This window comes from Ambystoma mexicanum, chromosome 14 (assembly GCF_040938575.1).
Source record: "Ambystoma mexicanum isolate Mex_15411 chromosome 14, UKY_AmexF1_1, whole genome shotgun sequence".
Taxonomy (NCBI): Eukaryota; Metazoa; Chordata; class Amphibia; order Caudata; family Ambystomatidae; genus Ambystoma; species Ambystoma mexicanum.
The window spans coordinates 119,141,590-119,156,762 of NC_090940.1; the positions used below are offsets into that span (position 1 = coordinate 119,141,590).

General features: G+C 48.0%; 1 protein-coding gene across 2 annotated transcripts in view; it reads left to right on the forward strand.

Annotated features, from left to right (window-relative positions):
- The window catches only part of FUT8 (fucosyltransferase 8), an 857,288-nt gene extending 843,765 nt beyond the window's left edge, over positions 1-13,523 (forward strand). For both annotated transcript variants that reach the window (XM_069638672.1, XM_069638673.1), the window contains one exon: positions 12,425-13,523. In XM_069638672.1, coding sequence (XP_069494773.1) covers positions 12,425-12,742 — 318 coding nt within the window. In that variant the 3' untranslated portion in view covers positions 12,743-13,523. The remainder of the gene's footprint in view (positions 1-12,424) is intronic.
- Positions 13,524-15,173: the final 1,650 nt, after the last annotated feature.

The window sequence follows — 15,173 nt, forward strand, 5'->3', positions numbered from 1 at the left end:
ATGTGAAGGATGACACGGAAGGGAATGGTCAAATGTGAAGGATGACACGGAAGGGAATGGTGAGATGGTGGAGAAGGAAGGCTGGCCCAGAAGCGAATGGTCAGATGGTGGAGAAGGCTGACCCAGAAGGGAATGTTGAGATGGTGAAGGGAATGGTGAGATGGTGGAAAAGGGGGTCCGGGAAGGGAATGGTGGAGAAGGGTGGCCCAGAAGGGAATGATGAGATGGTGGAGAAGGGTGGCCTAGAGGGGAATGGTGAGATGGTGGAGAAGGGTGGCCGGGAAGGGAATGGTGAGATGGTGGAGAAGGCTGGCCCAGAAGGGAATGGTGAGATGGTGGAGAAGGCTGGCCCAGAAGGTAATGGTGAGATAGTGGAGAAAGGTGGCGCCCAGAAGGGAATGGTGAGATGGTGAAGGCTGCCCCAGAAGGGAATGGTGGAGAAGGGTGGCCTAGAGGGGAATGGTTAGATGGTGGAGAAGGCTGGCCGGGAAGGGAATGGTGAGATGGTGGAGAAGGCTGGCCCAGAAGGGAATGGTGAGATGGTGGAGAAAGGCGGCTCAGAAGGGAATGGTGAGATGGTGGAGAAAGGCGGCCCAGAAGGGAATGGTGAGATGGTGAAGGCTGGCCCAGAAGGGAATGGTGAGATGGTTGAGAAGGGTGGCCGGGAAGGGAATGGTGATATGGTGAAGTGTGGCCTGGAAGGGAATGGTGAGATGGTGGAGAAAGGTGGCCCAGAAGGGAATGGTGAGATGGTGAAGACTGGCACAGAAGGGAATGGTGAGATGGTGAAGTGTGGCCCGGAAGGGAATGGTGAGATGGTGGAGAAAGGTGGCCCAGAAGGGAATGGTGAGATGGTGAAGGCTGGCCCAGAAGGGAATGGTGGAGAAGGGTGGCCTAGAGGGGGGTGGTGAGATGGTGGAGAAGGGTGGCTGGGAAGGGAATGGTGAGATGGTGAAGGCTGGCCCAGAAGGGAATGCTGAGATGGTTGAGAAGGGTGGCCCGGAAGGGAATGGTGAGATGGTGAAGGCTGGCCCAGAAGGGAATGGTGAGATAGTGAAGTGTAGCCTGGAAGGGAATGGTGAGATGGTTGAGAAGGGTGGCCCGGAAGGGAATGGTGAGATGGTGGAGAAAGGTGGCCCAGAAGGGAATGGCGAGATGGTGAAGGCTGGCCCAGAAGGAAATGGTGAGATGGTTGAGAAGGGTGGCCCGGAGGGAATGGTGAGATGGTGAAGTGTGGCCTGGAAGGGCCTTCTAGCCAGAAGTGGGAGAATTTACTGAATATGTACGTGGTCCGCATTGTTAGATAAACTACACTTTTGAAATGGGAGTTGGAGTAGCTCTGGTATTTTGAAGACCTTCTCATGAGGTTTGATGACATATGTTAGATTATTATTATAAGTGTTGCAACTGGTATATAGGCAGGGCAGGATACAGGTCTGTAGCCCAGTAGAATGTTGACAGAGGCAATGACGGTCACAAGAGAGGAGTCACCTTTGATCACTGCACAGACATTATTCCTCTGTAAACATTCCCTTGCAACATAGGAGTAGAAACGCGTAGTAGAACTGCCTGCAGCCGAGAGAGAGGGAGAGAACACGGTTGCAGTCCCAAATTTGATTCTGGGAAGGGAGAGGGGTGGACCCCGGCCTGGGGCAAACTAACCCCTACGTGATTCATCCCGCTGAGCCTCTTCCCCTTGTCACCCTCTGTGCCCTAGCGGACAATCGTCCCCATGGATAGAAAGAGATACATCTTTCCAGAGTGCATCCACTGTGTGTGCACAGACCCATATCACAGTCTGCTAAACACAGGTGAGGTGAAGCAGTGAAGCACTGGTACGTGCTCCCACCCTATGGACCTTCACGTACCCCAGGCCTGTTGATTTGGACGGTACAGATCAAACCCTTGGCACCAGGCAAGAAGCGAGAGAAGCAATGCAGCATCAGGAGGCCAACATGACAGTCACCAGATTCCAAGATGGTGATGCAACATTTTATGACCTTCGACTGCGTAACCGCATGCCAATCATTAACAGTAACACCCCTGCACCGTGGATGGAGTGGGACTGAACACCACCAACCAGTCCTTGGGGCCAAACCTTAAACCCTTACAGGTGAACAGATTCAAATGATTAGTGATCATATTATCACGTGACCAGAGTATAAAAAGGGGCCGGACTTCCGGGTTCTTGTGAGTGTTTGTAGAATGACAGAGAGTGAGGCAGCGCGCAGGAGTGTCGGCACCTGGAGCAAGTGAAAGAGAACAGATAGAAGAAGGCATGAAACCATCAAGAGGAAGGAGAAAGCAACGACAGGAAATAGAGAGGCGTAGGAGGAGGGAGAGAAACTAGATGGAGGAGGTAAAGGAAGAGAGGAGAGTGAGCGCTAACGGGAAAGAAAGTGGGGGGCAGTGAGGCCCAGAGAAGCAACCCAGAATTTACCAAGCCAAGAAGGACAAAAGACAGAGATCGGGCTAGGGGGTTCAAGGCAGAGGCAGTTAGGCATAAATTGGAGGGGGGGGGGGGTCATGTTACCTGCGCTGAGACAGTTAAAAGCCCTGTTGACCTGGGGCTTGGAACTGGGTTCACCCAAGCCTAAAGACTTCTCAGCAAGCAAATAGATAAGACAAGAGAGAGAGGCATGCTGGGAGCCATTGCCCCAAACATGATGTGGGGCGGGGGTGTTTGTGGATGGTAGAAAGAATTGCTGACAGAAAGAAAAACGTAAAGGACCAGAGACAGTCGCAGGCTGCCTATGCCCACAGTCCTGTTTCTGGTGGGACCGGCAAACACACCAATGACACTTAGGGAAACGTGGCTGCCAGTCGCGAGCCAACGACTGCAGCCAGGAGCCTCTGTGAGCCCCTTAGACCAGTAGGTGACCCTAAACTCTGAGCTTAAGTGAGGAAGCCCACGAGACAGACCAACCTGTGATGAGCTCCTACAAGATCGAACCAAAAAGGAAAGCGCTATGAGAGATGTCAAGTAGGTCGCCCTGGATCAAGCAGGATGCAAACGTCACCTATTGTCAGTTCAAAATGTTTATAATGCATTGATGGTTCACTATTTTTATTTGGGGACAATGTATAAGTAGAGGCCAATTTATGTATAAAACAGGAAAAATGTCTCCCGCCAGATGCGGTTAGTTAGGCCTTCTGGCACTAGAAGCGAACGTCTCACTCTATAGAGCTCTCTATGGGTTGCTTTATCGACCCTCATCTGGCTTTGCAGTGACCAAAAACCTATTGTAGGCTAGGTGCAGGCCTTCAGGGGTCCTGTCCTTCATGACTGATTCTGACAGGAACCGTTACAAACCGATGGGATCTTTGGTCATGACAAAAGGGAGCGCTAAAAAGAGGGGTCCCTGAATCCTGTTGTGTCCCCCAGATTCCTTTCCCTTTGTCTCTCTGATCTGACCATTTCCCTCCTGTACTGGCCTGCTTTCTCTTTCCACTGTCTGGTCCTGCTTATTGGCAACATGACTGCCAGAACCTGTTAACTGTTCACCCCCTGCCTTCCTCATTCTCTCCTTCACTGCCTCATCCCCCTCGTTTTACCTCCACCTCCTCCATACACTTCTGTGCCGCTGCCAGCCGGGTCTATGCGCACCTTCTCCTGACCCCTTGGTTCCACTTCTGTCTCCAGGTCCCTCTCTTCTATCATCTCCTCTCTACATCTGGGTTGTTTGCTTATCTCCTTCCCCTGGACTTGACATTCTTCTGATTTCACCCCGCTGCCACCACCTTAACCCGTGCAACAATCCTCATTTTTTGATTCCTCTGTTATTACCACCCCCTCCTTCTGCCAACGCTCGCCCTCTGATGTTACCACCTCCTCCTTCACCTTCTTTGCACCCACCACCTCCTTGGGTTCACTCTCGCCTCCTGATGTTGCCACATCCACCTTTACCTCCTTCACTGTTACTACCTCTTTTGGTTTACTGTCCCTTGCTGATATTACCACCTACGCTTGCTCTCCACTGCTGCTACATCTCCAGCCTCCACTTCTTCCAGCACCCTGAAGTCTTCAGATTACCACAAACGCGAGCCTCCTACTCCTGCATCCTACGCTCAGCAACTGGGGCTAGTTAGATTTAAACTGTGTTCCCTCCTCCCCCTGGGTGGTCTTCTCACTGAGGGTCTGCCCCTGTGAGGGCTGGGATTGGCTGTCTTCCAAGTGTACACCCATGGCTTATTTGGGCTCAGGAACTAATCCAAGTCTATCATGTGCACCATTTTGGATTTTCGATTTAATTAATTTGACCCTCAATGAGGATGCCTAGACTGACACGAGGGCTGTGCTGTTTCCAGCTTGTGAAAGTCTGGAAACAGACTGGATAAGCTTTCTATAGTTTATGATCGACTGGCAGCATTGTAGAACCATACGATTCAGGTACTGGGGAATACTCTGATTGTAACTCTGCCTCCCAAGTCGATTCTTCTGCCTTCAGGAAGGCACAGACCTCAAACAGTGAATTCACAGGACTACAGTGTTCTTTGCAGGTCCAGTAGACCTTAAAATATCATTTCTGAATGTGCCGGGTGAACTGGCAACAGTAACCATGTACGCTCCACTTCTGTCAATCACACTGAAGGAGAAACACTTCCATTTCAGTATTGGAGATTTGGATCTGACTAGGGGAAAGTCTTAGATACTCTCACTCTCAAACTAAGACTCATCACCCTTCTTAATGCATTTCTCCCCACCCCCACCCCTTCATCTTCCTCTTCTTCTTTTTGCCCTCAATGTAACTAGTGCCTAGATGCCTGAGGGTTTGTGCGCTGTAATAAGTGCAAAAAGAAATAAATAAATAGATAAATAATTGGGGCGACAGAGGATTTCCATTATCCTGCATACTATTACAAGGGTTTAGGTCTGGGCTGCTCTGCCTTGATGGGCCTCTTAGGTAGGGAGGGACTGAACCCCAACCTGGCCTGTGGTGAGACAATGTGACTGCCCCATGCCTATTGGGCGGGACCAGGGGAACCTCCCCATACATTTCCAGAACCAACATCCACTGGCTCAGGATAGCATCTGGCACCCTACGTCACTGCCTCATTGTTTCCCATAACCCGGCAGGGGCCTTTGTCACAGGGGGGTAATAACGAAAGGATGGGAAAGAAATGCTGTCGATGGGCTGAGGGGCAACAACGAGCCATGAGGATCACCCTCCGCACAGAGACTGTCAAAATCTATACCCAAGGAGCAGATAGTGGCAGTTTAACCTCAGGTCTCTGAAACTGAAGCCTAAAGAACTACAGAAACTTTGTTGTCCCCCAGGGCCTCGGTTAAATTGGAACCAAGAACTAGGAAAATCTCGGCATTCACCTAGCAAAGAACTGGTGCTGCACTTCACGACTGTTGCTGAATTCTTCCACAGTTTAATAACCCTACCAGAGACTGGCACTAATCCACGAGAGCCTGCACTTGTTCATTTCTCTTGCTCTCACATTCTGTTACGGACAAGTATCTAGTATGGTTTGACCGGTGTATCCAAACCCCTATACTCTTTGTTCACAATAAAACTTGCTTTATTGTGGCACTATGTTGCACTCTCTCAGCCCCTTTATAGTCCCACACAGTCTGACAAAACGCAAGGGCTCAATAAGAAACGTATAATAACCCATGATTGAGGTGAAAGGTATGAAGTGTCGGACGTCTATGCTGCTATACCCACGGTTTTAGTGAAATGACCCAACAGTTGCTATTGGTGAAAACGTCTGAATCATGATGGTGGTGTAACGGCTGATTATTGTTCTTTTTGTATTGCATATATGACGGAGAGTTCGAAATGGAGGACCGCTGAGCGCTATTTAGATCCTGGTTATGGCCTTGAACAGCTTGGGTAGGTTGACACCAACGGCTACCAGGATCTACTCTTGTCCCCACAGGCCAATTAATGCTGAACAAACTCACCCATGTGGATTTGACTCTGCATTTCAGACAATCTATAAACAAACATTAGGGCACATCTAGATGACATTTAAAGCATGAGGGGGCCTAAATAATGTATAAAAGGATAGGTTTGCATCTTATGTGGAAGTTAGATATGGAATGCTATGTACTAGCTCCTCGTTGCCCAGTGGTAGCTCCTGGTCACTGGTTAGTGCTGGATACCCAGGAGCTGCTTTTAGCTCCTGCTTATCCCATCTTAATTTCCATCCCTGCGTTAAGAGTGTCATAGTCGCCCAACTATTTGTACGAAGCACAGCCGGGAGTGTTTAGTTTCTCTTTTTAACACCTGGCGGGAAAGTACTGACTCTCAAACGAGCATCACTTATTTATAAATTCCTGTTTAGCATTGTGACCATCTGCAGGTGCCTAAACTGCACAGGCAAAGATGGATCCGCAAAACGCATCCCAGCGCCTGAACTGCCTTGCATAAATTCCCTGCGCTTGTGAACATGTACGTTGCGTCAGACTGTTTGCGAGCGCATGCAAATCATCTGGGGCTGTTGCAAATTAATTTACTCTGGTAAACACGCTAGCTCCTCAGAGGTTCAGGCGACGCATCAGGATCATAAGAGATTACTCGATAATGACTTGTCGGTGTCTGCAGTCAGCCTCACTGCGGCATGTAGAGACGCATATTTGTAATTTGCAGCATCTCTGGACTGAATGTACTTAATAACCACTCATGGGTCCCTTTTGGTGCTTTGCTTGGCAGCGACTTTTCATGAAGCAGTTTGGCCTCGCCATTCTTAATCAGAAGGTGAGCTGGTCCCATTGCCTCCACTGCCCCAGTGTGTGGTTCAGTATTGGCCTCGCCATTCTTAATCAGAAGGTGAGCTGGTCCCATTGCCTCCACTGCCCCAGTGTGTGGTTCAGTATTGGCCTCGCCATTCTTAATCAGAAGGTGAGCTGGTCCCATTGCCTCCACTGCCCCAGTGTGTGGTTCAGTATTGGCCTCGCCATTCTTAATCAGAAGGTGAGCTGGTCCCATTGCCTCCACTGCCCCAGTGTCTGGTTCAGTATTGGCCTCGCCATTCTTAATCAGAAGGTGAGCTGGTCCCATTGCCTCCACTGCCCCAGTGTCTGGTTCAGTATTGGCCTCGCCATTCTTAATCAGAAGGTGAGCTGGTCCCATTGCCTCCACTGCCCCAGTGTGTGGTTCAGTATTGGCCTCGCCATTCTTAATCAGAAGGTGAGCTGGTCCCATTGCCTCCACTGCCCCAGTGTCTGGTTCAGTATTGGCCTCGCCATTCTTAATCAGAAGGTGAGCTGGTCCCATTGCCTCCACTGCCCCAGTGTCTGGTTCAGTATTGGCCTCGCCATTCTTAATCAGAAGGTGAGCTGGTCCCATTGCCTCCACTGCCCCAGTGTCTGGTTCAGTATTGGCCTCGCCATTCTTAATCAGAAGGTGAGCTGGTCCCATTGCCTCCACTGCCCCAGTGTCTGGTTCAGTATTGGCCTCGCCATTCTTAATCAGAAGGTGAGCTGGTCCCATTGCCTCCACTGCCCCAGTGTCTGGTTCAGTATTGGCCTCGCCATTCGTAATCAGAAGGTGAGCTGGTCCCATTGCCTCCACTGCCCCAGTGTCTGGTTCAGTATTGGCCTCGCCATTCTTAATCAGAAGGTGAGCTGGTCCCATTGCCTCCACTGCCCCAGTGTCTGGTTCAGTATTGGCCTCGCCATTCTTAATCAGAAGGTGAGCTTGTCTCATTGCCTCCACTGCCCCAGTGTGTGGTTCAGTATTGGCCTCGCCATTCTTAATCAGAAGGCGATCTGGTCCCATTGCCTCCACTGCCCCAGTGTGTGGTTCAGTATTGGCCTCGCCATTCTTAATCAGAAGGCGAGCTGGTCCCATTGCCTCCACTGCCCCAGTGTGTGGTTCAGTATTGGCCTCGCCATTCTTAATCAGAAGGCGAGCTGGTCCCATTGCCTCCACTGCCCCAGTGTGTGGTTCAGTATTGGCCTCGCCATTCTTAATCAGAAGGCGAGCTGGTCCCATTGCCTCCACTGCCCCAGTGTGTGGTTCAGTATTGGCCTCGCCATTCTTAATCAGAAGGCGAGCTGGTCCCATTGCCTCCACTGCCCCAGTGTGTGGTTCAGTATTGGCCTCGCCATTCTTAATCAGAAGGCGAGCTGGTCCCATTGCCTCCACTGCCCCAGTGTGTGGTTCAGTATTGGCCTCGCCATTCTTAATCAGAAGGCGAGCTGGTCCCATTGCCTCCACTGCCCCAGTGTGTGGTTCAGTATTGGCCTCGCCATTCTTAATCAGAAGGCGAGCTGGTCCCATTGCCTCCACTGCCCCAGTGTGTGGTTCAGTATTGGCCTCGCCATTCTTAATCAGAAGGCGAGCTGGTCCCATTGCCTCCACTGCCCCAGTGTGTGGTTCAGTGTTGGCCTCGCCATTCTTAATCAGAAGGCGAGCTGGTCCCATTGCCTCCACTGCCCCAGTGTGTGGTTCAGTGTTGGCCTCGCCATTCTTAATCAGAAGGCGAGCTGGTCCCATTGCCTCCACTGCCCCAGTGTGTGGTTCAGTGTTGGCCTCGCCATTCTTAATCAGAAGGCGAGCTGGTCCCATTGCCTCCACTGCCCCAGTGTGTGGTTCAGTGTTGGCCTCGCCATTCTTAATCAGAAGGCGAGCTGGTCCCATTGCCTCCACTGCCCCAGTGTGTGGTTCAGTGTTGGCCTCGCCATTCTTAATCAGAAGGCGAGCTGGTCCCATTGCCTCCACTGCCCCAGTGTGTGGTTCAGTGTTGGCCTCGCCATTCTTAATCAGAAGGCGAGCTGGTCCCATTGCCTCCACTGCCCCAGTGTGTGGTTCAGTGTTGGCCTCGCCATTCTTAATCAGAAGGCGAGCTGGTCCCATTGCCTCCACTGCCCCAGTGTGTGGTTCAGTGTTGGCCTCGCCATTCTTAATCAGAAGGCGAGCTGGTCCCATTGCCTCCACTGCCCCAGTGTGTGGTTCAGTATTGGCCTCGCCATTCTTAATCAGAAGGTGAGCTGGTCCCATTGCCTCCACTGCCCCAGTGTGTGGTTCAGTATTGGCCTCGCCATTCTTAATCAGAAGGTGAGCTGGTCCCATTGCCTCCACTGCCCCAGTGTGTGGTTCAGTATTGTCCTCGCCATTCTTAATCAGAAGGTGATCTGGTCCCATTGCCTCCACTGCCCCAGTGTGTGGTTCAGTATTGGCCTCGCCATTCTTAATCAGAAGGCGAGCTGGTCCCATTGCCTCCACTGCCCCAGTGTGTGGTTCAGTATTGGCCTCGCCATTCTTAATCAGAAGGCGAGCTGGTCCCATTGCCTCCACTGCCCCAGTGTGTGGTTCAGTATTGGCCTCGCCATTCTTAATCAGAAGGCGAGCTGGTCCCATTGCCTCCACTGCCCCAGTGTGTGGTTCAGTATTGGCCTCGCCATTCTTAATCAGAAGGCGAGCTGGTCCCATTGCCTCCACTGCCCCAGTGTGTGGTTCAGTATTGGCCTCGCCATTCTTAATCAGAAGGCGAGCTGGTCCCATTGCCTCCACTGCCCCAGTGTGTGGTTCAGTATTGGCCTCGCCATTCTTAATCAGAAGGCGAGCTGGTCCCATTGCCTCCACTGCCCCAGTGTGTGGTTCAGTATTGGCCTCGCCATTCTTAATCAGAAGGCGAGCTGGTCCCATTGCCTCCACTGCCCCAGTGTGTGGTTCAGTATTGGCCTCGCCATTCTTAATCAGAAGGCGAGCTGGTCCCATTGCCTCCACTGCCCCAGTGTGTGGTTCAGTATTGGCCTCGCCATTCTTAATCAGAAGGCGAGCTGGTCCCATTGCCTCCACTGCCCCAGTGTGTGGTTCAGTATTGGCCTCGCCATTCTTAATCAGAAGGCGAGCTGGTCCCATTGCCTCCACTGCCCCAGTGTGTGGTTCAGTATTGGCCTCGCCATTCTTAATCAGAAGGCGAGCTGGTCCCATTGCCTCCACTGCCCCAGTGTGTGGTTCAGTATTGGCCTCGCCATTCTTAATCAGAAGGCGAGCTGGTCCCATTGCCTCCACTGCCCCAGTGTGTGGTTCAGTATTGGCCTCGCCATTCTTAATCAAAAGGTGAGCTTGTCCCATTGCCTCCACTGCCCCAGTGTGTGGTTCAGTATTTTTGTAAAAACCTGATTTTTGAGTAGCCACATAGATCCTATAGACCTATAATTGCTCTAGCTCTGTTCTAGAAACCCTAACCCTGATCCATAAACTCTCACTTTACTCTGGTAAATTGAGCTTTTAATTAAGAGATGACCTATGCTGTGCCACTGCCAGAACTGTGCTCAGTCCTGTTGATCTGCGAAGTTACTCCCTGGTGCATTATAAGGAAATACACCTGGAACCAGGAATCTCCCTAGCATCAAAGCCTTTCTGCATAGTTTGACGCAAGTCACAAGAAAGTCGCTGTAATCCATGTCTGAACGAAAAGGCATGGCAGATGCCGGCCAAATGCCAAAGTATAAGCTGTCAGGGTCTTAGGTGATCAGTGTCTGTATGACTAGCTTTGGCCTAGACTGTTACCAAAATATCTGGACCCTATGGCTCGAAAAGACTTTGCGGCCCTGGGATCTGTCCTCAATGTAAAGGAAAGGTTATATTCCATCTATTTCTCATCCATCCTCGCACCTGGCATCTCAGTTCACTAGAAGCCCAACCTTTATCGCGCCTTATTCTCTTCCAATCATGAACAAGACCATCTTACACTATCCATAAATGCTTTCAGCATCCAATCCTCTTTTCCCCTGACAGACTTGGCACCTTAAGCCATATGCACAGCTAGCCAGTTTGCCCTAGTGTCATCTACATCATCATAAAAGCCACCCTAAGAACTTTGCACAAACTGTGTCTTAGTAATCCTCCTTAATGGGTTCTGCCCCCCCCCCCCCCTGCATACCTCTAATCCAAGAGCAGTCAGCATTCATAATACCTCTCAAATATCATGGGTGTTAAGCAAATTGCAGCCTGGACCTCCAAATTGGTTAATGTGTGTACTATGCAGTGTTAGGTTTTCACATTAAAAGGCACACATCACCCATTAAACATTCAGTGACCCTGCCAAAGAACAGCTCTAGACAGCCGCCATTTGGTTTTGGTGTTATACCCGTCTCCTTGTACTTTCCAACCCATGCAGCGGGACAGCATTGTGAGTGGGAGAGTTCTGGGATAAATCTGACCACTTTTGGTAATTTGATGTTAAGGAAATGTGGAGCAAATGTCAATTTCTTATGAGCTCAGTATGGATAGGTGTATGGCGTCGGTTCCACTCAAGTCTCTGCCTCTCGTATTCATCTCCTCAAGCTTGTTGGTAGAGGGTGGTTTCCCATCCATTTCAGGCTCTGCCCTCCTTGCTGATTTATTGGGACATGTTGATGTCATTTGACCTTTAGTCTATGAAGTGCCTTTGTCTGATTCAGCCTTTAGACCAAACCTTCAAGTACCTAGCCATGATTGCTGACCTCTCTATCACTGAACTAGACCAGCATTGCTGAATTATCAGCATAGGTGAAAGAGTATTTTTAGCCACCAACAGCAAAGCTGGTGAGTCTTCTGTTGTGATCCACACTCTTTTGTTCCCACGGATTTGGAAAACCTCCCAGTCATTAGATTTAATGGGGAAGGGACTGCTCCCACTGAATCCTATTAAGGCGGAAGCCTACTGTCTTGGAAGCTTGGAAGACTGACTTAGGTAAGTAATTGACATGGGCGTGTGACACGTATAAACGTTAATGTTTGCACATGGTTACATTAAGCATGAATAGTAAAAAGACTTCCGTTCACTGCAGTGAATGTGAATAATTTTTTGTGATGTCACTGTCTCAGAATGTGGTGCAATTTGACAAGAGTACGTAAAGCCCAAATACGCCTGGAAAATACCATTTAACACTGAAAAACATGTGAACGTTAGATTTTAGGCACTATTACATTAAGCATAGACATAGTGAAAAGACTCCAATTCACCTTGGTGAAAGGAAGTCTTTCTACTATGTCAATGCTTAATATACCTTGCATATATGAAGATATTGATTCGAGGCCACCACAGGTATGTTCCTATGTGTGCAATTGCTGGCTTGATGGGCTGAAGCCTTCACAGGTGTGTTTTTATAGGGTGTAAATGTTGGCATTTATGGGCAAAGCCACCAGATTTATGTCTTTACAAGGGCAAATACTGCCATTTTGGCGCAAAGCCGTCACTGTTTATTTGTGAATTAAATTAGTCGGTGCAAATGTTTGGTATTGCCACTTTGACTATGCCTGTCGTCCAATCAGTTCAACAAATCATTTTCCATAAAATAGAGACAACTACACTTCAAAATTGCCATTTTCTGATTATGATTCTCCTTGTATTCATATGTATTATGATACAGTGGTATGTGCTTGCATTGACATGCAAATTTAGCCATTTTCTATGATTTTGAATTGATAATGTTGAAACTTTTGTCTTTGCTTAATACTATTTTCCTCTTTTGAAGGTTTGCCGCGTCGCTTACGAAATAATGCAGACACTGCATCCGGATGCTTCAACCAATTTCCACTCTTTGGATGATATTTACTATTTTGGGGGACAGAATGCCCACAACCAGATTGCTATTTATCCCCACCATCCGCGAACTGCTGACGAAATCCCAATGGAGCCCGGGGACATCATCGGAGTGGCTGGAAACCACTGGGATGGCTACTCTAAAGGCATCAACAGGAAATTGGGGCGAACAGGCTTGTACCCATCTTACAAAGTGAAGGAGAAAATCGAGACCGTCAAATACCCAACATACACTGAGGCTGACAAATAAGGAACTAAGGGAAAATTATGAAGGCTGTTGGGCAGTAACTCAGTTCAAGCTGGTTTGAACTAAGCAATGAAGAGACTTAACTGGTTCAATAGACTTTTTGGAATTGTATCGGTTGATCAAAAGTGAAAAGCCATTGCGTTTGAACTGGAGAAAAGAAACAGGGAGAAAACAGAAGGGTTGGTCCTTCGACACCGCCCCCATTGAGAGTACTTTGCTACAGTAGATGCACTCATGCACATTCACACATGCACACACAACATGTGGACAGTTGTTTTGTACTACTTGTCTCTCCTTCAAAGAAATGTTCATTATTGGTTAACTGGACTCCCTGCTCACCTTTTTGCCATTAATTGACGACGCTCAATACATTCGACACTGCCATGTTGTGTAATTTGAGTGACATGATCATATTTTGTATATGTGAAATTTTAAACCCGGTGCCTCTATTTGACCGATTACGGACCTTTTTACCAGAGCCCTGTCTAGCCTTGGCGCTCCTTAAAAGGCATTATTCGGACCACTCAACATGTTCCAGCAGGTAGATCCTAAATTATACAGGCCCCTTCTTCCCCTCGCCTCACCCCGGATTATTTTTAAGTGATTCCGTTGATTAGCTCATGTCATCACTAAATGAAGGATACAACTAGAAATAAACCATTCACTGTCGGTTACCGTAGGAAATCTTTTGTAAAACAATGCCATGAACAGATTCTTTAATACGTGATATTTCTGGACATTGTCTTTGATAACAAAACAATAAATAATAATATAAAAAATTGAATACATTCTTGGCTTTCTATGCCTCCTATTGGATTCCCCCTTTGGGTTCTACAAGGCCTACAATTTCACTGCAACAAGAAACAGCAATCTGTGGGAAAAATCCCAGAATACAGCTGCAATGTAATTTTTTCAGTACAGGTTACGAGGATAAAAATGGTATACAAAATAACAGGTTTAAGAATTGAAGGTGAACGTGTGAAAAAAATGTCAAATGCCCTACTTGATGTTATCTCTTTGTAGACACTTTTTTAGGCAATGATGAAAAGAGGGTACGATGATTGTACATTTTTAAATATAAATGCTTATTTTTTTCTCTTTGCATATGTTCTCTCTTTCTTTAGACAATGGGTGCAGATTTTAACCACCAATAGAAGCCTGCATTCCATGCTTATCCTTTGTTGTTCTCACTGTTTCCACCTATCTAGCCAATCGCAAAGCTTGGAACTGAGGCACCGACCCCATGTACAGGCTAAATTCCAAGCTTCCCTTTGTGGGCAAGGAGACCTAGGCAAGCTCTGTTATTTGCAGTCCCCGGCGAGGCTTCCCTTTTTCCCCTGTACGCGCTTTTAAAGCATTGGAGCGCCTACCAGCGGGCTCGTTTGTGTGATAGAGGACCTTAATCCCCATAAGCACACAGTGGAGCCCCCTCCCCCCCCCCCCGGTGCAGGGTCTTATTCTTTAATGAAAACGCCTTAATCGCCATGGGGATTTTAATTGGGATTTGGAAGGGAGCTTGGGGGGTGCTAAGGAATATTTAAGGAAAATAGCTGACTTGTCTATATCACAAAACAAAGAAGGTGGAAACATGTGGACCTTTAATTGAGATGGAGCGGAACTAACAGTCGATCAAGAAAGAGCAAAGGTTTGCCAGCTATTGCCCCAATTGGTATTTGCATGTGATTGACCATAATTACATGTGACGTCTAACCAGTGCTCCAGATAAGATTTTGAAGTGGGAGTATTTTACTGCCTATTTTTTTAATTTGGAAGTAGAATTATTTTTTAGGGAGTACAATGGAAGTCCATTTTCCAATGGGTGTATTTTTATAAACGAGTGAAAATGTTTTAACTGGAAAACACAAATGTTCTTATAATCATTTTTCCTTTGCAGCTAGTTATTCATACACATTAAAAGATACAGGGTTACTTGTTCTGATCATGCACTATTAATAGTTTCTTCCTGTGGTACAATTTACACTACTGCTCCAAACATATCCATGGAGCTCTGTGGGTGAAAGTAGGGGCACAAGGATCCTACGTGTCCATTTCCTATTTTTTTTTGTTGGGGGTATTTATACTCCCTATTTTTATTTTTTGGCAGTTTTTGACTATTTGTAGGGAGTACAATTGGCCAATACACCCCTTATGTATAGGGCTGTGTCTAAACATAGAGGTTCTGAAACTACATCTCTGGGTGGGAATTAAGTTAACAACTCCGGGTGGGAACGGGGATGCTGAAATATATATTGCACTTTTATTCCAATCTCTAAAACTTCGTAATGAAGATGACCCGAGAGATGCAGTAAAGAAATGATGGTGCTGTTCTGAAATGTTTAGCTTCTTTGTCTTGTTGAACAGTACAGAATGCTTCAGTGTAGCAGCACATTAGGAACCAGAAAATAGCACAATAAATATTAGGCTTGCGCAAAGG